Source organism: Schistocerca nitens, chromosome 2 (genome assembly GCF_023898315.1).
Source record: "Schistocerca nitens isolate TAMUIC-IGC-003100 chromosome 2, iqSchNite1.1, whole genome shotgun sequence".
NCBI lineage: Eukaryota > Metazoa > Arthropoda > Insecta > Orthoptera > Acrididae > Schistocerca > Schistocerca nitens.
The window spans coordinates 411,869,691-411,888,094 of record NC_064615.1 but is presented as its reverse complement, the minus strand read 5'-3'; the positions used below and the strand labels follow the sequence as shown (position 1 = coordinate 411,888,094).

General features: G+C 39.9%; 1 protein-coding gene across 2 annotated transcripts in view; it reads left to right on the top strand.

Annotated features, from left to right (window-relative positions):
• The window catches only part of LOC126236271 (vacuolar protein sorting-associated protein 18 homolog), a 349,435-nt gene that overhangs the window by 78,597 nt on the left and 252,434 nt on the right, over positions 1 to 18,404 (top strand). For both annotated transcript variants that reach the window (XM_049945428.1, XM_049945429.1), the window contains one exon: positions 16,377 to 16,489. In XM_049945428.1, the coding sequence (XP_049801385.1) occupies positions 16,377 to 16,489 (113 nt within the window). The remainder of the gene's footprint in view (positions 1 to 16,376; positions 16,490 to 18,404) is intronic.

Below are 18,404 nucleotides of genomic sequence, written 5' to 3'. Positions count from 1 at the left end.
GGATGTGGCGTCCAAGTGTTTCTCTTCTCTAAGCGGCCGCGTGTGTTATGCGTCGGCCAGCGGAGCGGCGCGGCGGGGGAAGGCCAGTGTCCCGGACTCGAACAATGGACTCCCGCTTGCCAGTCTTCGGCTGTCAGATCTTCATCCCAGCTCACAGGTGACTGCTGATGTGAGGTCATCTCCTTCCCGTCCTCACGAGTCACCCGGGTACGTAAAAATCAGACTTCAAATACCTTTTAACTTCTGTCGCCGAGGCTGCAGTTTGCTATTCCATTACAGCGGCGGACTTGGTGCGTCTGTGTATGATGTAGTCTCTTCTAGCATGACAGTCTTCAGCACCGAAACTGACTGAAAACTACTGCTACTCTCTTCTCTTTTCTTCGTCTGTCGGGCCCACTGCATCTCGCGTATTTATTCACTTCAGTTTACTGGAGATGAACGACTTCATGGTCATTGCCTCGTCTGTCACGTTGAAAAGCTTCTCGAAGAATCTTCTTAACGTCGGTCATTGGCTCTTGGAATGTAGGCGAGGGCCTTTGATCACATGTGACAACTGAGAAACACGTGAACCGGTCGGGCGATGCCCTGATGGCTGAATCGACAGCGTCCGCTTATGTGGAACTTGCTGACTTCACGGTCATTGTCTCTTCTGCTCTGCTGTTCTGTCCGCTGTTTGCCAGTATGCAACTCTCTAAATTAAACCAAGTTTTTCATTTATATTCTAATTTCTACTTCACTTTAATTTCACTAATTTATTTACTTAAGTACCACTCAACACCACTGATATTCAGCGTTGTTAGTGCTGGATATGAAATTTATGTGCTGGCCACTCAGGTAAGCTAAAATCTGTTTCTTGTTGCTCTTGTGAAACCGAAAGATATTCCTACCCTTATTTTTATCCTGATTTATAGCCATATCCTGTGATACACTAATGGCCTTATGATGACTGATTCCCTGTTCTATGCTTACTGCACAGAAAAGTTCAAGTCTGTTTGTCACCAACAGATCTAAGAGGTTACCTTTTACATCTGCATCTGAATTTACATCTATATCTACACACATATTCCACAAGACACTGTAAGGTGTGTGGCAGATGGCACCTTGTATCCCTACTAGTCATTTACTTTCCTGTTCCACTATACTCATCTGCATTAACTTATATTTTTCAACATTTAAAGCTAGCTGCCATTCATCACACCAACCAGAAATTTTGTCTAAGTCATATTGTACCCTCTTACAGTCATTCAATGATGACATCTTCCCATCAGCAAACAGCTGCAGATTGCTGGTCACCTCACTTGTCAGGTTATTTACGTATGTTGCACTTGCCACCAAGGACAACAAACTAGATTCTATTACTTAAGAACTCTTTGAATCACTCACATATCTGGCAACCTATCCAGTATGCTCATTCTGTCTTTAACAGTGTGCAATGGGGCACCGTGTTAAATGCTTTTTGGAAATCCAGAAATATGGAATCTGCCCGCTGCCCTTTATCCATAGTTTGCAGGTTATCATGTCAAAATGGCAAACTGAATTTCACATGAGTGTTGCTTTCTAAATATGTACTGATTTGTGGGCAGAAGCTTTTTTTTTCTCAAGGAAATTTATTATATTCAAACAGAGAATATGTTCAAGAATAATGCAGCAGATTGAATTGAGGGATATTGTTCTGTAATTTTACGGGTCTATTTTTTACCATCCATGTACACTGGCGTCACTTACATTTTTTTTCTAGTTACTTGGGACGTTGACCTGTGTGAGGGATTCATGATACATGCAAGCTATGTAAGGGGCTAAGGCCGTAGAGCACTCTTTGTAAAACCGAATTGGGACTCCATTCAGACCTGGTGACATATTTGTTTTCATCTCTTCAGTTGTTTATTATTAAACCACAGTGGGTCTTTTCCATGATTAATCCACTTACTTGGCACATACTTCTCCAGGGCATGATTTACAATCTGTTTAAACTTTGCCCATAATTCTTCTATGTACATCATACTGGAACTAAATGATGTCCATTCATTGTCTAAGTGGGATGGTAGCAATTTCTTATTTGCTCATCTCCTAGCCTTCTTGCTTGATTTATGAACATTAGTAACCATCTTCGCTATGATGACAACGTGATCACGTATCACTGTCTCCATACTGACACCACTAATAAATCTGAACTTGTATGTAGCTCGAAATTCAAGGGGAGAGAAAAGTTATAGTCCGCATCTCCAAATCGAAACAAAGTTGGTCCATTGTAATGTGAGACACAATTTCGGTCGAATTAATGACGATACAGCTACAGTACTTTGGTTCGAGTCATAAGCTTAGCAGTTAAGCTTTACCAGGTAGCCATTGATATGCGTCAGGCGCTCCGTCCGTATTTATACGGGTACCCTTCCTTTTCCACATGCTTAGTTTGGTTTGAATTGATTGCTTATTTTTCTTTGATCTGATAAGCGCAGTTTTCTTTGTTATGGGTGTTTACGTCACTCTAAGCTGAAAATGCATTACTGTACTGTGTCATGCATTGTTTGTTGCATTCTGATAGTGCGTGTTTACGGCCTGTTGCCACACGCGGCATGGTTTGCCTTTGTGTGCGCGACCGCCGCTTTTTTTTAAAAAAAAAAAAAAAAAAAAGAGAGAGAGAGAGAGAGAGAGAGAGAGAGAGAGAGAGAGAGAGAGGAATCGTTTCATTAGTGAAACAATGGCAAGAAACTGCTATTTGTTGTTACTTACACTGCTGCTTTCTTTGATAATGATCAACAAGAACCAAATAATAGACTGCGTATGATAGATGTTCTGAACGAGAGTTTAGCGAAATTTTTTCTCCGTTTGAAAATATTTGCAGGCGCCTCTTTAGTACATTACATTCTACACAGAAATTAGAGTCATCTTAGATTTAAAAATCTAGTCAATTGCCGTGCTTCATTTCTGACTGTATCACTACTAAGCATAAGAACAATACGAATATAAACATGACATGGCATGTATATTCTTCCGCGTTTGCTGTTGTCTCACTCTAGTTTCGTAGTTTATTAGGCAGATAGGATTTAAATGAGATAGCAGCAAACATGGAACAATACATGGCAAAAGGTTTATATTCGTATTATTCTTATGGTGACGAGAATACTGCATGTGATTCACAATTTATAAAAGTTCCTATTAACAACCATCTCTTCTCACAGATAGGAAGAAATGCAGAACGTAGAGTTTGCCATATTGACAAACATCCCAAACAAGTCTTGCCAGTCGGATTTTCATAGTACATTGAAATGCTGCTACATTCGAAGATCAACAATACAGAATTTGTATTTACTTCGTTGGATAATGTATGAAAATGCAGGGGTCGAAACTCGGGATGGAGAAAAAAAGCTCGTCTTCCACCTTTTTTTTTTATTTACTGACGCAGAGGATGTGGTGCTAGTATTTATCTTTGTGCCTACAAAGCATTCCTGTGTAGCGCTACATATATTCAATGGCAGAAGTAAGTTGTGGTGGCACCCACCATCTTTCAGAACTTCCGCTTGCGTTGCACTCGATTCTAAGCCGCAGGCGGTTTTTTGGATTACAAAAACCAGAAAAAAAGTGTGGCTTAGATTCGAGTAAATACGGTAACTGATAAAGGTAATTTAAAACAGTTTCTTATGATTCATAGTCCGTATTGCCCGCCCTAACCAGTTGTGTCTCCCAGACTATGGCTGGTAAATTGAAGTCTCCAACTAATACTACAACTCGACCAGGAAATTTATGCAGAATGTTCTCCAAGTTTCTCATTGAAACTTCCGCCACTGTTGCTCTTGAGGCAGGGGGTCTATAAAAGCATCCAGTGACCAAATGTGATCCACCTGTAACACTTATCTTTGCCAGAATTATTTATCATTCAGAGTCTGCACTATTACCGTACTTTTTTAAGGCTATAAACATACTTGCAGTATCAGTGTTAAACCTATCTTTGCGATATACATTCCAGTTGGTATTTATAATTTCATTGCTAATGGGATCTAGTTTCAGCCATCTTTCTGTCCTTAATGCTATGTGGGCATTGTTACTAGTTATAAATGAGACTATTCTGGAACTTTTCCATAGACTCTCGTGCAATCAACTAATGCTGCGTTAACATTTTCTTTCTCTGAACAATTATGATGAATGTTGCTCTGTCTGGAATCAGAATATACCTTATCGGTGCAGTGTAGGAATTTGTCTATCTTAAAAAAACCACGTGTGCACACAACACACAGCCCACTACCCTAGTAGCTGCTTCCTTCATGTATGTCTGACCTATTAAGGGGAATCCCTACCCAGTAGCAGAGGTTGAGAAATCTGCATTCAATACCATCACAGAATCATCTGAGCCTGTGATTTAGACCTTCCACTCTGCTCCAAACTAGAGGACCATGATTAGTTGTGGGAACAATGATGCAAAATGATAGTTCTGCTAGCATTCTGCAGGTGGGGCTAGCTGTCTTTAGCACATCAGCCAGCTGCGTTAGGAACCAAGGATGGCCTCTGAATCCAGGCAGCAGGGATCATTCCTGCCTTCATGAGCCATGATTTGTAGCCCAGTGCACCCAGTGTGCTCAGTCACTGCCATCAGAGCTGCCTCCACATCTTGGACAAGACCCCCCAGCAGGCAAACAGAGTGGACACTGGCCTTCTTTCCTGACCTGCCTGCTATTTTCCAGAAGAACTCCATCACCCACCCAACATTGGAACCCCCCCAGTGAGGGGCAATCCTACCCTCTGCACCTGTTGGGATCCCTAAGGAAGATTGGCCGCATTCCCAACAGGCGAGGTGTCCTGTGCTGGCTCAAATGTACTTTCTCATGTATACATTTCAGAGGAGCTAATATTGTGCGAGGATGGGGGTGGATTACATGGCACAGGCTGTGAAGCAGCCATTGCGGTCAAGCATTTAGTGCTCATTAGAATGCTCTGCCTCTTGGCATCAACTTTTCTTTGGCCCATAGTTTGAGCTGGCCATTTGGTGAAGTGGACAGCCAGTTGGTGCTCATGAGCACATAGAAGGTTTTGCAGAAATTGATGGATGGTGTATCACTGCTTTCCCAAGTGTACCTGGCTCATCAGTGTTAGCATGGGCCTTTGCTATGGAATAGGATGTGCTGGGTGAAGGTATGGGGCAGCTCTTGCACCTGAGTATTTCACAGATGTATGACACAAGGGCAGGGGATTTGGCGTAGGCATGACATAAGGGTGGACTATGATATGTTTTAGATTGATTGGGTAACATAATACCATGAAGGGAGAGGAGGAAGGATTTAATGAAAGCTGTACCTCATTTCATGTCACAGTGAAAAGTAATCGAAGCCCTGGTGGGGGATGTACGTAAGTTGTTCCAGACTGGAGTGATATTGGTTAATGAGAAGAATGCTCGTTTCCAGCTGTTTTATGGGCATGGTTGGAGAATTAAGGACATATTTATATTCACAAGTTGTGACATATTCATAATAAGGTTTCACAGTGATACAGGAAATATTTATTTTGTTATAAATCCAGTTATAGATCACAAAAATATGTTAACCAGGTAATTAATTTTAGTAAACAATGACCTCCTTCAGATCTAAAAATAGTAAACATACATAGGTAACTTGAGATACAATTTCTACAAATTACATAAAATACAGAATTGTAAGTCACCATTAACAAACATGACAGCATTTCCATACCTGAGTAACTCCAGTATACTGCATAATTTGTGTCATTGTATATATAGATGGTACATTCATAATAATCAGCCATACATCCTTTGTTACAAAATCAAAAAAAATTCTGAGTACCGTGGACATCATTATACCAGACATTTGGACACTTTAGAAGACACAATTTATACTGCTGTGTAGCAATGAGCAACATATCTGCACTCTGGCATCCTAGATGTTGCTGCTGCACATTAGTGGACATATCTTAAAAGAAACATTGTTTTTTAGTTAATTGTACAAACTCTCTTAAATAAAAATGCAAATGACTACGCTTATATATCATGTAATAAAATGTAATGATAAAAGAGATGTATTAAAAATAAATCTAGGTTTGATACAAAATGTAATATTGTTATACAATGCAGTAAACCATTAAAACAAAATCTGCAGTTTGCTAATGAAACGGACCATAAAAACACTTCCTCCAAGCTCACACATCGTGCCCACACAATCCGTCTGCCAAAAATGATCTGACAAATTGGCTCTCAACCATATGCAAAGAAACCAACAAAAAGTCACTCAGGGCTGTTGTCACACAGCATTTACTTATTAGCTACAATTAAAACAAATTGTAACAAAGGAGGTTTTATTAAAAAATATAGTTCCATGTTACAAGACATACACAATACAATTGTACAATGCATTTGAATCATCAAATAACAAACAGGTATGCAGCTCACCAATCAAAAAGAACAAAGATTTTTTAAATGGAGAAACTGTGTCTTCACAATCCACCCACCACTGGAAAGCGCATAGGCTGGCTCAGCTATATGCAACAAAATGTAAAAACAATTGTCATTGGACATAATCAGTGTATTTGTTACACCTACCATTTACTTCATGTGAGCTACAGATCAACTCATAAATTGTAATGATGAAGGAGAATTTATTGAAATACAGTGCCAACTAATTTACATTATTAACAGTACAGCTATAAAATACAATAGGTAATAAAAACATCAGGTCTGTAGTTGACTAGTGAAGTAGACCAAAGATTTTTTAGTGGACAGGCTGCGCCGACACAGTTTTCCCCTATATCTGGAGCACACAAAAATAGCCTAGAGTAATGGAATGGAAAAATAAATGCCACTGGACATAGTCAGCACTAATGTCCTGAGTATTATCCAGCCACAGATGCAACTGAATAACTGTAAATTGAGGCTACAGAAATTTCTGATGCAAGACACGAACTGTGCCCAACCAGGAATCAGCCAGAACTTCAATATGTAGATAGTCTGTACATTGAATATATAGTTACAGCACATACATCCATAATGTGCAAAGACAACTGTCAAAACCTAGTCCGATATACTGTGACAACACATGATTCTCTTTAAATGTAACAGCCTCTAGATGACAGGAAGAAAATTAAAAAATAAAAAAATGAGTTAGAATACATAGGTATGTTGTAAATTATAAAATGGTCTACAAATATAGAAATTAAAAGTAAGTAGGAAAGCTACAGCCAAAGAACACAATCTTCAGAGATATTTTTGATGATAATTATCTGAACTATTATACTGCTGTGGTTTATTCCACAATTTATGCTACCAAAGACACTATCCATTTCATGAAGAAAACTCATGACAAGTATTCATTACGGACAAATTTGAAGCAAGAAATGGACTTTAGGCACTAGAATTTACTCATAGAAATACATACGGACAATGGTGTCACTGAAATCTTCATAGCTACAGCAGTGTCACAAGAGAACTCATATAATTCTTAGAACTATTCAGAGTTGCAGTTGTTCTTGAAGGTGAGAAATATCCAGTCAGCAATATAGTTTTGTTGTGGAGGCATAAATATAAGTCACTGCAGTGCAGAGCACGGTGATATAGGGGTATGTTCTTTGTATCTGTGTAGTTCTAGTTATATTGTTTAATACTTGCTGTGTGTTCAGCAAATGGAAATTGTACTTTGTTGCCAAATATGATTTCAATATCCTTGACATTTGGAACTTGTTATTTCTAGATAGTACAGCTCCTGATAGAAGATGGTTTCCATCCCATGGAGGAGTAAGTTGAATTTATTTTTTGCTAATTAGGGAACATTGGTCACACTAAAAATGAAAATAAGTCTTTGTTTTTGAGTGGTTGGCCTGTGGACCAAGTGATGCTCAGACCACCAGTGAGACTGGTTTATATGCCTGCAGGCATACAAAGGTGATGTAGGCAACCCGCCAGACTGCTGAATCGCATGTGTTCCGTGCGTGCTTGTTGTGCTTGGCCCTCCCTAGCCACTTGAGCTCAGCCAGTGGACTATGGTCACCAACTCTACAGCCCTGCTGTAAGATGGCTCTTACCTCAGCTTTTTGCCCTTTCTGTGCTTGTGTGTGCCCTGCTGCTCTCAGGTGAGAGTGTGAACTGGAACAGCCTGCCCTAGTGGGTAAGGTTTTTGTTCTTGACAAGCAAGAGACCCAACTCCGTGTTGCAGTCTTCTTTTTTCAAGTTCTACTGCATATTCAGTTGCTATAAAATGTTATTGAATCCAAAGTTGTATTTCTGAAAATCTTCTTTTTTTTTTGCTTGAGAAGTGAAAAATAACAAGCAGTACTTCGACTTATGAACCAAAAACCTTGAGCAGGTTTTCAGTACATGTCATTGCTGATGTCAAGGGTAAGCTAATTGATGTATGTCCTCTCTCACTGTTAAATTGTGAGACCAGCCTTAGACTGCACTTTTTATCACAAGAAGTTTTTTTTATTAATGGATACTCATAGCTTGAAGAAAACATTAATGTACAATTTAATTAAATATGATACAGATGTTCATAAATGATAGACCCTAGTAGGCTCCACAGATAGTGAAATATCATGTGAAACTTTGTGATCAAATGGCACAGTCATACATTAATTCTTTCTGTTTTTCATTCACACACAGTCTTTGAATTACAGCACACAGGACCAAATGAGATGGCGCAGTGGTCAGGTTACTGTACTGGTCAGTGGTTTCTATTCAGTTGCTCATGAACCAGTGTGGTGTGGCAGTAGAAGACAGCAAAAGGAAAGTTTTAAATTTTGCACTTGAAAAATCATTTGTCCAGGAGAGTCATACAAACATACCATTGTTTGACCACCGAACAAATTCCTGTTTGGAGGCCATACAAATAGGCATCACTGGCACCGAAAAGCAGCTCAAAGAATTGAAACCAAATAAGTTGCCTGGTCCAGATGGAATCCCAGTTCAGTTTTACAAAGAGTACCATTCGGCATTGGCCCTTTATTTAGTTTGCATTTATTACTAATGCCTCACCTAGTGGAAAGTCCCAAACAGCAGGTGAGTCCTTAATATGAGAAGGGTAAAAGAATGGATAAAAGAATGGACTGCCAATTTCAAACAAGTGTTCTTAATGTCTGTTTGCTGCAAAATTCTTGAGCATGTTCTAAGTTTGAGTATAATAAAATTGCTGATATCCTGCAAACCATGGATGAAGGGAAACAGGCAGATTTGAGACATAAGTTTCTCCTGGCATATACAATTTTCAAACAACTTATGGGAATTCAGCCAGGTACTATTTACAGTGAGAAACTCAGGTCTCACATTGTTTACCTCTACAGGGAGGAAATGTTTTGGTGTGTATGAAGTTGGATAAACTTCGTAGCTGTCGAGTTAGACTGCAGTGTGCTTTGTCATTTTTATTGGGGGTGTCGTGATGAAAACCATGTTCCAACATTTGCCAAGGTTGTGCACCATATTAATTCTCCTGCCACCAGTTGCATCAAGCAATGTGTTGGCTTCGCCCTTATACGTGAAGGGATCCGTTTTACTTGTTGACATTTGGATTCTGTTTCCAAAGAATTGTTTCATTTCCATTTAATGGTTGCTTCAAACTTGTCTGATTTCACTTGGGATTAGTTGGATGGTACCTCATTGACTCAAGCTGATTGGGAATATAATTCTGTTACTGCTCGGCATTTGGCAAAGTTTGAATGTTTCCATCGCTTGGAGTCTGATTTTATATCTCGATGTTCTGTGATAAATCTCACAGGGAAATCTATTGATGACGCAATCTTATCTGTGCTAGGGAAGGGTTTAAATTTTCCCTGCACACTGAAGAGTTTGCTGGTAGTTGATTTTATTAGTTCAGTTGAACAGACAGTTTCAAACCTCCTGATGCTGCAGAGGAGGTTATGAGGGATGCATGTCATGTGTTGGCTAGGGCTCGTCCACCCAAGAGTAATATAACAGCAGCGGAGGGGGCTGCTTTACACTCTCTCAAAGTTGATCCTGACATCATTATTTTGCTTGCAGACTAGGGCAATACCACCATTGTTTTAAACAAACAGGATTATGTACAAAAGATGCAATGTTTATAATCTGATTGAGCATATCATAGGATCGGTGCTGACCCACAAAAAGTGTTGAGAGAAAGACCAACAGCCTCCTGAAGAAAAGTGGTTTGTCGTAGGATGCTATCAAGAGTCTTAACACCTACAGTGCTGTTCCCCCTAAGTTATATGGCCTTCCGAAGGTGCACAAGGGAGGGGCTCCTTTGTGCCCTATAGTTAGCAATATCGGCTCTCCAACATATCCTGTAGCCAAGCACCTTGCTTCTCTGTTAAGCCCACAACTTGGTAAGTGTGAACATCATATCAGGAACTCAGCTGATTTCTTATGTCATTTGGAGAGAATGTGGTTGAATGACTGATATTTTATTAAGTTTTGATGTGGTCTTTCTCTTCACTCGTGTTCCTCTGTCTGATTCATTATGGTTCATTGAGGTTAGATTTGATGTTGAATTAACTGTTCTCTTTTGACATGTGTTGGCAACCAGTTACTTTTTTTTCAGTGATCAATATTATGAGCAGACAGATGGAATTGCGATGGGTAGCCCGTTGTCTCCTGTGACTGAAAATTTGTTTATGGAAGACTTCAAGGAACATGCATTGGAGTCAGCACCTTTGAAACCTGCCTCTTTCTTCAGATATGTTGATGATATTTTTGTTGTTTGGTCTCATGGTAGGGAGAATTTGAATGCCTTTTTAGAACATCTGAACTCAATCCATGAGAACGTTCATTTTACATTAGATGTGTAAGATGATGGTTGCCTTCCATTTCTTGACGTTTTGGTTTGGAGGAAGGTTGATGGATCATTGGGACATGCAGTTTACAGGAAATGTACTCACTTGTGTTTACAGGCTGATAATTGTCACCATCTCGTTCAGCGTGAAGGGGTACTTCGTACCTTGGTACACAGGGCACATGTCATTTCCGACACTGAGACTTTGCCAACTGAGCTGGCCCATCTTGAAGTTACATTTCGTCAGAATTGTTATAATGAAAGACAGCTTGAATGTGCGTTGTGCATTTGACCAATTGTGCATTGGGTGACTGATGATAATACTGAGTTGACATCTAAGTCTACTGCCTTTTTGCCTTATGGAGGAAGCACTTCCAACAAGATCGGTTGCGTTTTACGGAAATACAATGTGAAATGTGTTTTCTGACCTCCATCTAAAATTAGAGTGCTTTTGGTCTCTGTTAAGGATGATCTTGGTTTGCATAAGGCGAGCATTTATCACATTCCCTGTAGCTGTGACATGGCATACATTGGTCAGACTATCAGGACCATGGAGGACCTATGTACTGATCATAAATGGCACCCACAATTGCAGCAGCCAAGTAGTTCTGTTACTGTCGAACATTTTTTGGATATTGGTCACCCAGTTTTATATAACAATACTGAGATATTGGCACGCACATCCAGCTATTGGGTAAATGTTATTAAGGAAGCTGTTGAGATTAAATTAGTGAGCAACCTTGTAAACAGGGATGGAGGTTTTTGTTTAAACTCTGCTCTCTCCCTTGTCAAAAAACAGAGGGACAGAGTCAGTGTTACTTCACCTGCAAGTTCGTAGTCTTTCACTTCGATACCTGTGACTCTGTGACTTTGGTCATCTTTGGTGACACTAGTGTTCATTTGTGTGTGTGTGTTTTATCTTTCCTGAATTACTTCAAGAACCGAGGCTTTAAATTTGCTTGTACATCGCCTATCCATTGCAGTTTGTGCCTTGAAAATGGCGGGGTGTACTCCCACTGAAATATCAACAATTGCTCTAAATATTACCTGCCTCAGTTCCCATAAGTTGTTTGAAAACAGGCAGATTCCATATACCTAAAATTCCAGAAAGCATTTGACACTGCCGACTGTTAATGAAGCATATGGAATATGTACTCAGATATGTGAGTGGCTCAAACATTTTTTTAGTAGAACCCAGTATGTGTCCTGGGCAGCGGGTTTTCAAAGGTATCATCAGGAGTGCCCTGGGGAAGTCTGGTAGGACCACTCTCACTCTGTATATAAGTAACTGATCTGACAGACAGGGTGAACAGCAATCTATGCCTCTTTGCTGATGACACTGCAAGCCACCATACAGCATGTGATGGAGAGTAGCCTGTACCACTACTAGTTGTTTCCTTTCCTGTTCCATTGGCAGATAGAGTGAGGGAAGGACGACTGTCACTATGCCACCATATGAACCCTAATTTCTCATGTTTTATCTTCATGGTACTTAAGCGAAATTTGTGTTGGTGTCAATAGGATTGTTTTTCAGTCATCTTCAAATGCGAGTTCTCTAAGAACTAAGAGCAAGCTGAGGATCACACAAATGATGCTTTCTAAAACTTTGCTGATTCGTGGACATAAGCTTTTCAGTCCCTGGGAAATTTATTATATTCAAATTCAGAATATGTTTGAGAACCCTGCAGAAAACTGATGTGGAGGATATTGTTCTGTAATTAGTGGATCTGTTCTTTTACCCCCCTTATATACAAGAGTCACCTGTACTTTTTTCCTAGTTGCTCAGGGCTTTGTGCTGGCTAGGAGGTTCACTATAAATTCAAGTTAAGTAAGGGGCCAGTGCTGTAAAATTGATTTGGGTTCCTGTCTGGATCCAGTGACTTATTTGTTTACAACTCTTTCAGTTGTTTATGTATGCCAGGGATGCTTGTTACTATATTGTCCATATGGGACTCTGTGTGACAGTCAAATGATGATTCTCCCGCGTGAATGATTTCTTAAATATGAACTTTAAAACTTTGGCTTTTGTTCTGCTGTCTACAACTGCCACTCCAGACTAGTCAACAAGGATGGAAGCTGTAGACCTGCATAGTGATTTTACATAGGACCAGAATTTTCTTGGTTTCGTGGCCTGATCTTTTGCTAAGGTACACTGGTGGTAGTTGTAAGCTGTGCACATAGACCTTTCCACAGATGAATAACTCTCTGCTAGTCTTCGCTTTTGTTATTTGTGTGTACTCCTTTGAACCAAGAGCGCAACAGTCTTTGCTTGCTCAGCATTTTCTGAATTTCATTGTTAAAATATGGTGGGTCTTTTCTGTCCTTAATACACTTACTAAGCACATACTTGTTCAGAACATGATATACAATCTGCTTAAACTTTGCCCATACTACTACTATGTTCATCATACTGGAACTAAATTATTGCAGTTCGTTGTCTAAGTGAGATGCTAACAGCTGCTTATCTGCTCTTTGTAGCAGAAATGCTGTCGTGCCCTTCTTGACCAATTTATTAACTTTCAAAAACGTAGTCACTATGATTACATCATGATCCATAATCCCCATCTCTATACTGAAACAATCGATAAGGTTGGCCTGTTTGTAGCTGCAACGTCTAAGATATTTCCTCTGTGTGTGAGCTGATAAACTATCTGCTCAGAACAATTTTTGGAAAACGCTTTCTAAAGTATTTCACAAGACTGTCTGTCTGCACTCTCTGCAATGAATCCATAAATGTCCCAGACTATAATCGGTATGTTAAAGCAACTTCCAACTAGTATTGCATGATTAGGGTTTTACTTTCTACTGACTGTAGACTTTCTTGGGATGACTCTAGCTATACCTGCCACAGCGGAATTGGGTGGCCGGTAAAAACATCCAACAATTAACTTGCTTTCACTGTTATATGCGACCAGATAACTTCACTCTGACACTCAGTTTCAAACTCAACAGAGACAGTAGTTTTGTCAACTGCAATGAATGCTTCCCTTCTTATGGCATCTAATCTGTCCTTCCGATAAATGTTCCATGACTCACTAAATATATGTCAGAGCTTTCTACTTTGGGTTTTAGCCAGCTGTCGGTCTCAAGAGTAATTTTAGTGTGAGAACTTTCCTGGAGAGCAGTAATTCCAGAAACTTTGTTATGAATATTTCACCAGTTTACTGATATAATCTTGACAGTCAAAGTGTATTTACTCTCAATGCTGCCTGATGCCCCTATCTGCATATTGACTGGTGAATGTTCATTAGAGTGCCTCAAACTACAGCCTAACCTACGAGAACCCCATGTGCCCTCCACAAGTACTCTGCTGTCAGAGTAGCTGCTTCCTTCATGTAGTGCATTCTGGACCTATCATGAGGAGTCCTACAATTCCGCATCTGGTAATGCACATTTATAAATCTGCAGCAAAGATCATCAGGGTGTTGACAAAGCCCTTGGTCGAGACCCTCCACTCGGCTCCAAAACAAATGATCCTGATAAACTCTGGGAACAATGCTGCCAATTGCACCCCATGCATGAGGCCAGCAGCTTTCACCACCTCCACCAGCCACCTACATGAACTGAGGATAGCCTCAGAAGCCATGCAACAGATGCCATTGGTGCTGACATGAGCCATATCTTGCAGACAACTCCACCCTGCACCTACAATTGCTGCAGGTAAGGCTGCCTCCACATCCGAGATGAAGCTCGCCAGCAGACATATGAAGCACACATTGGCTTTCTTTCCAGCTGTGAACGCTATCCTCCTAATGTGTCCATACCATGCCTAATGTTGGAGCTCCTAATATCTAGCAAGCTTCTGCCCATGTGTCTGCTTGGACCTTACTGAAGGAGTAGCCACCTATTTACTCACAGGGCAAATTGACAAGGCCAAATGGCTAGCCTCCCATTGACCCTTCGTCTCAAGTGATATGAGCACCACTCACACCTTCACTCACCCTGCTGTGAAGGGGGATCCACCATGTTGGGTACAGTAGGAAGTGCCTCAGCAGCAGAGCCCATGTGTGAAACAGGTGACACCAGAGGTGTCCCATGCAACATGTCACATTATCTGCCACCACTACACCTTGAGAGAGTGGCCTGAAGACAGGTGGCTGTAGCCAAAACCACATTCATCTGTTCGTGAACTGTGGCCAGATCCTCCTGCGTCTGCATACAACAAGCACACCTGCTATCCATCCTAGAAAAACTAACTGAAGGAGTAAACTATAAAACTAAAATTTCCCTTGATAGGCAACTGTTACCCTCCTGATGTGTCACCAGGGGAGGCTGATACCTTAATGAACTGTGTAGTTGGCTGTTCAGAAAAAAATGATAACTGAGCTACACAAATGATCAGTTGATTAAATTATTATCTGAGTGTAATGTTGCAGAGTGACAATAAATGGAATGAGCTCATATGGTCATTTATGGGAAAAGTGAACAGTCAAATGCAGTATATTGGGTGAATTCTGTGAAAGTGTAGCTCATCTTTAAAGGAGACCATGAGTAGCACACTTTAGAACACTTGTGGGGCCCATTCGTGAGTTCTGGTTGAATATGGGGAATAACCATTAGGTTGGATTAAAGAAAAACATCAAAGCTATTCTGAGACGTGCTGCTAGATTTGTTACTGGTACGTTTGAGCAATACATGAGTGTTACAGAAATGCTCCACGAACTCATATGGGAATCTCTAGAGGGAAGGTTATGTTCTTTCAGCGAAACACTATTGAGAAAGTTTAGAGAACTGGCATTTTAAACAGGTTGCAGAACAATCCTACTACCACCAACACAAAGCTTGTGAAGGATCTTGAAGACAAGATAAGAGAAATCAGGGCTCATATGGAAATATATACACACTTCTGTTTTCCTTGGTCCAATTGCAAGTGGAACGGGAAAAAGGAATGACTGGCAGTGGTGCATGGTACCCTCTGCCATGCGCCGTATAATGCCTTGCAGAGTATGTATATGCATGTAGATGTAACCTTCCTCTTTTGTAAATGAACTTGTGTTACTTGTTTAATGATTTTAACATTTATCGAATTCTGGATTCTGCCTTAACTATTTTCCATCACTGCAGACAGGAGAATCTGTTGAATGTGGTACACTGTATTTGAGACTTATAATTTGTGAAAATTAAGTGTTGTAAACTCAGAAGTGGGATACACCATGCTGAACCAAATTTCCATCTGATTTGTCCTATAAAGGAAAGAGAATAATCTGTACATAAATTTTTGCACAATTCGAAAAAAATATAATGAAATTGAACATGTGAATCAAAGCAGTTAATGCTTTTCATTCTACTAGATAATTAAAGATTTTGAATTATTAGGGACTGTGTGAACTCATACATTTTATATAACATTTTGGATAAAATTGTTTAAATACTTGGAAGTAAGTTTCCAACATACAGAGCATGTAATAGAAAATGCAGTATGGTTTAAAAAGAGTTATTCTTTTCTGTGTGCTTTTGTTTTTATCTTCCTTTCACTAGCATTGTAATGCATATTTAATAACTAGATTCAAAATATAAATCTCAGAAATGGATCTCTTCTCTCCCATACCAAATTGTTCTACAGTGTTCCAATGTCCTTTTTGTAAATTAAATTTTACTTGTTTCCTCACAGAAAGAAATAAACTTTTTGTTCTTTTTTTAAAGATATTTGCGAAGAAAGGGGAGTTTGAATTGGCAAAGCAATATTGTAGAGACAACCCAGCACATTTGGACCAAGTACTTGTAAAGGAAGCTGAAATGTACTTCAATAAAAAAGAGTGAGTACCTTTTTGAAAGCTCCTTTGGTTATGGATTTTTACATATATCAACACAAATTATTCTGGTACAGTGGCTGTTACATTTCTGCTTTTGTTCTGACATTTCTTTTGGTGAAGTAAAGAGAGTTATTAAGTGGCTAAATAATTTCTTCACAAAAGACACTTGGACTGGGATGTGGAAATTTTGGAAGTACACATTACTTAACATATTCATTTGTTGATACATCAATTCAGAATAGTGTTCTGTAAATCCCAACATGAAGCTGAACATTCAGGGATTGGCAGTGATTCTATATTTACAGTAACAAAGGGAAGAAGCTGTTAGGAACTTGAAGTTGTTTGAAACTGTACTGCCAATTAACTTTTATTAAAATGCCCTTGTATCCAAGTACCTTGGCAGCAAAGAAGAAAATTGACCGGATCATGTGTGCCACTCACCAGGAGAAGTAAACAGGAAAAGTATTTTATTTAACCTCTCCTGTTCAGTGGCAGATATATGCTAACTGTGAAACTCTTCCACCTGCAAGCCTTGGAGCATAGTGATCCTGTCCGAGAAATGCACTTAACCTGAAACCTCTAGACTCAAATAAGTCTCTTCCATTCCTATCTTCTCACCCATCTTCTACATGCTACCTAAGATCCGTAAACCACATCATAGTACCTCGTTACTGTGCTTCAATGTAAAGAATCTTGGCTCATCTTGAACAACACTTCCAACCACAATCCTAAACCTACCTACCTATTATTCAAGAATGTGATCCAATTCATTCATCACCATTCAACCATTCCCATCCAATTATCATCTTAATCTACACTTGTTATTGTTGAGACAGCCTCCCTACACAGTATCATCCTCTATGTTCCTGGCCTTCCCATCAATGAGCACCATTTTTCTCAGTGTTATGATGACCCCAATCCCACCATGTCATTACTTACATAACTGACTAATAATATTCTTACCGATAAGTACTTCGTTATCCAGGGAAGGTGTACAAGAAAACTGTTGTACAATCATGTGCACACACATGACACCCTTGTTTGCCATTTAGTTTATGGGCCATCTAGAGATAACCTTTGTAACCATGTGTGTGTTTCAGGTTCATTCATATTTGTCTTTATGGTCTATAACCATGCGGAAAACACTCTGTCCTCAAATCTCCATGGCCTCAACACTTTCTCTCCCAGCCACATCACCATCGGCCTCTCAGCTCAGTGTGCCACCTTCCAGGATGTTGAGCTTCACATCTCTGATGGCTCCATAAAAACCTCTGGCTGTATCAGCTCCACCAACCATCAACAGTACCTCACTTTTATAGCTGTCATCCTTTCCAAGCTAAGAAGTCTCTTCCATACAATCTATCCTCCCATGGATGTCATATGTACAGTGACGAACAATCCCTTGCTCACTATACTGAAGATCTTACTAAGGCTTGACATTCAGGCACTATCTTCATAATGTAAAGCTGCAAACGCATCTCCTGTGTCATATTACCATGTGACCTTAATTATCCAACCAGCCCAATGAAATGGCTGAACCTTTGCACTTCTTCATTCCCCAATGTCACCTCAAGCTGTAACAACTTAACCACATCCTTTGTCAATTCTTTGACTACCTTTCATCGTGTCATTAAATGATGAACATTCTTCCCATAAACTTCCTCACCTTTCACGATGGTGAGTATGGGGGAGGGGTGGGGGGGAATTTGCTGAGCACCAAAGTTACAAAATATGCTAGTCCAGCCTTTTGCCACACATTCTCCCAAACTCTTGCTACATGGGTTATACCACTTTGGGAGACCCAAGTACAAGATCTGTCTTATCCACCTAGCACATCATCTTCCACTCTTCATTTTTTCAAATTGTGCCCTCATGTTCTGATTCTCTGAGTGCCCTTCACTCTCTACAACATTTGTAC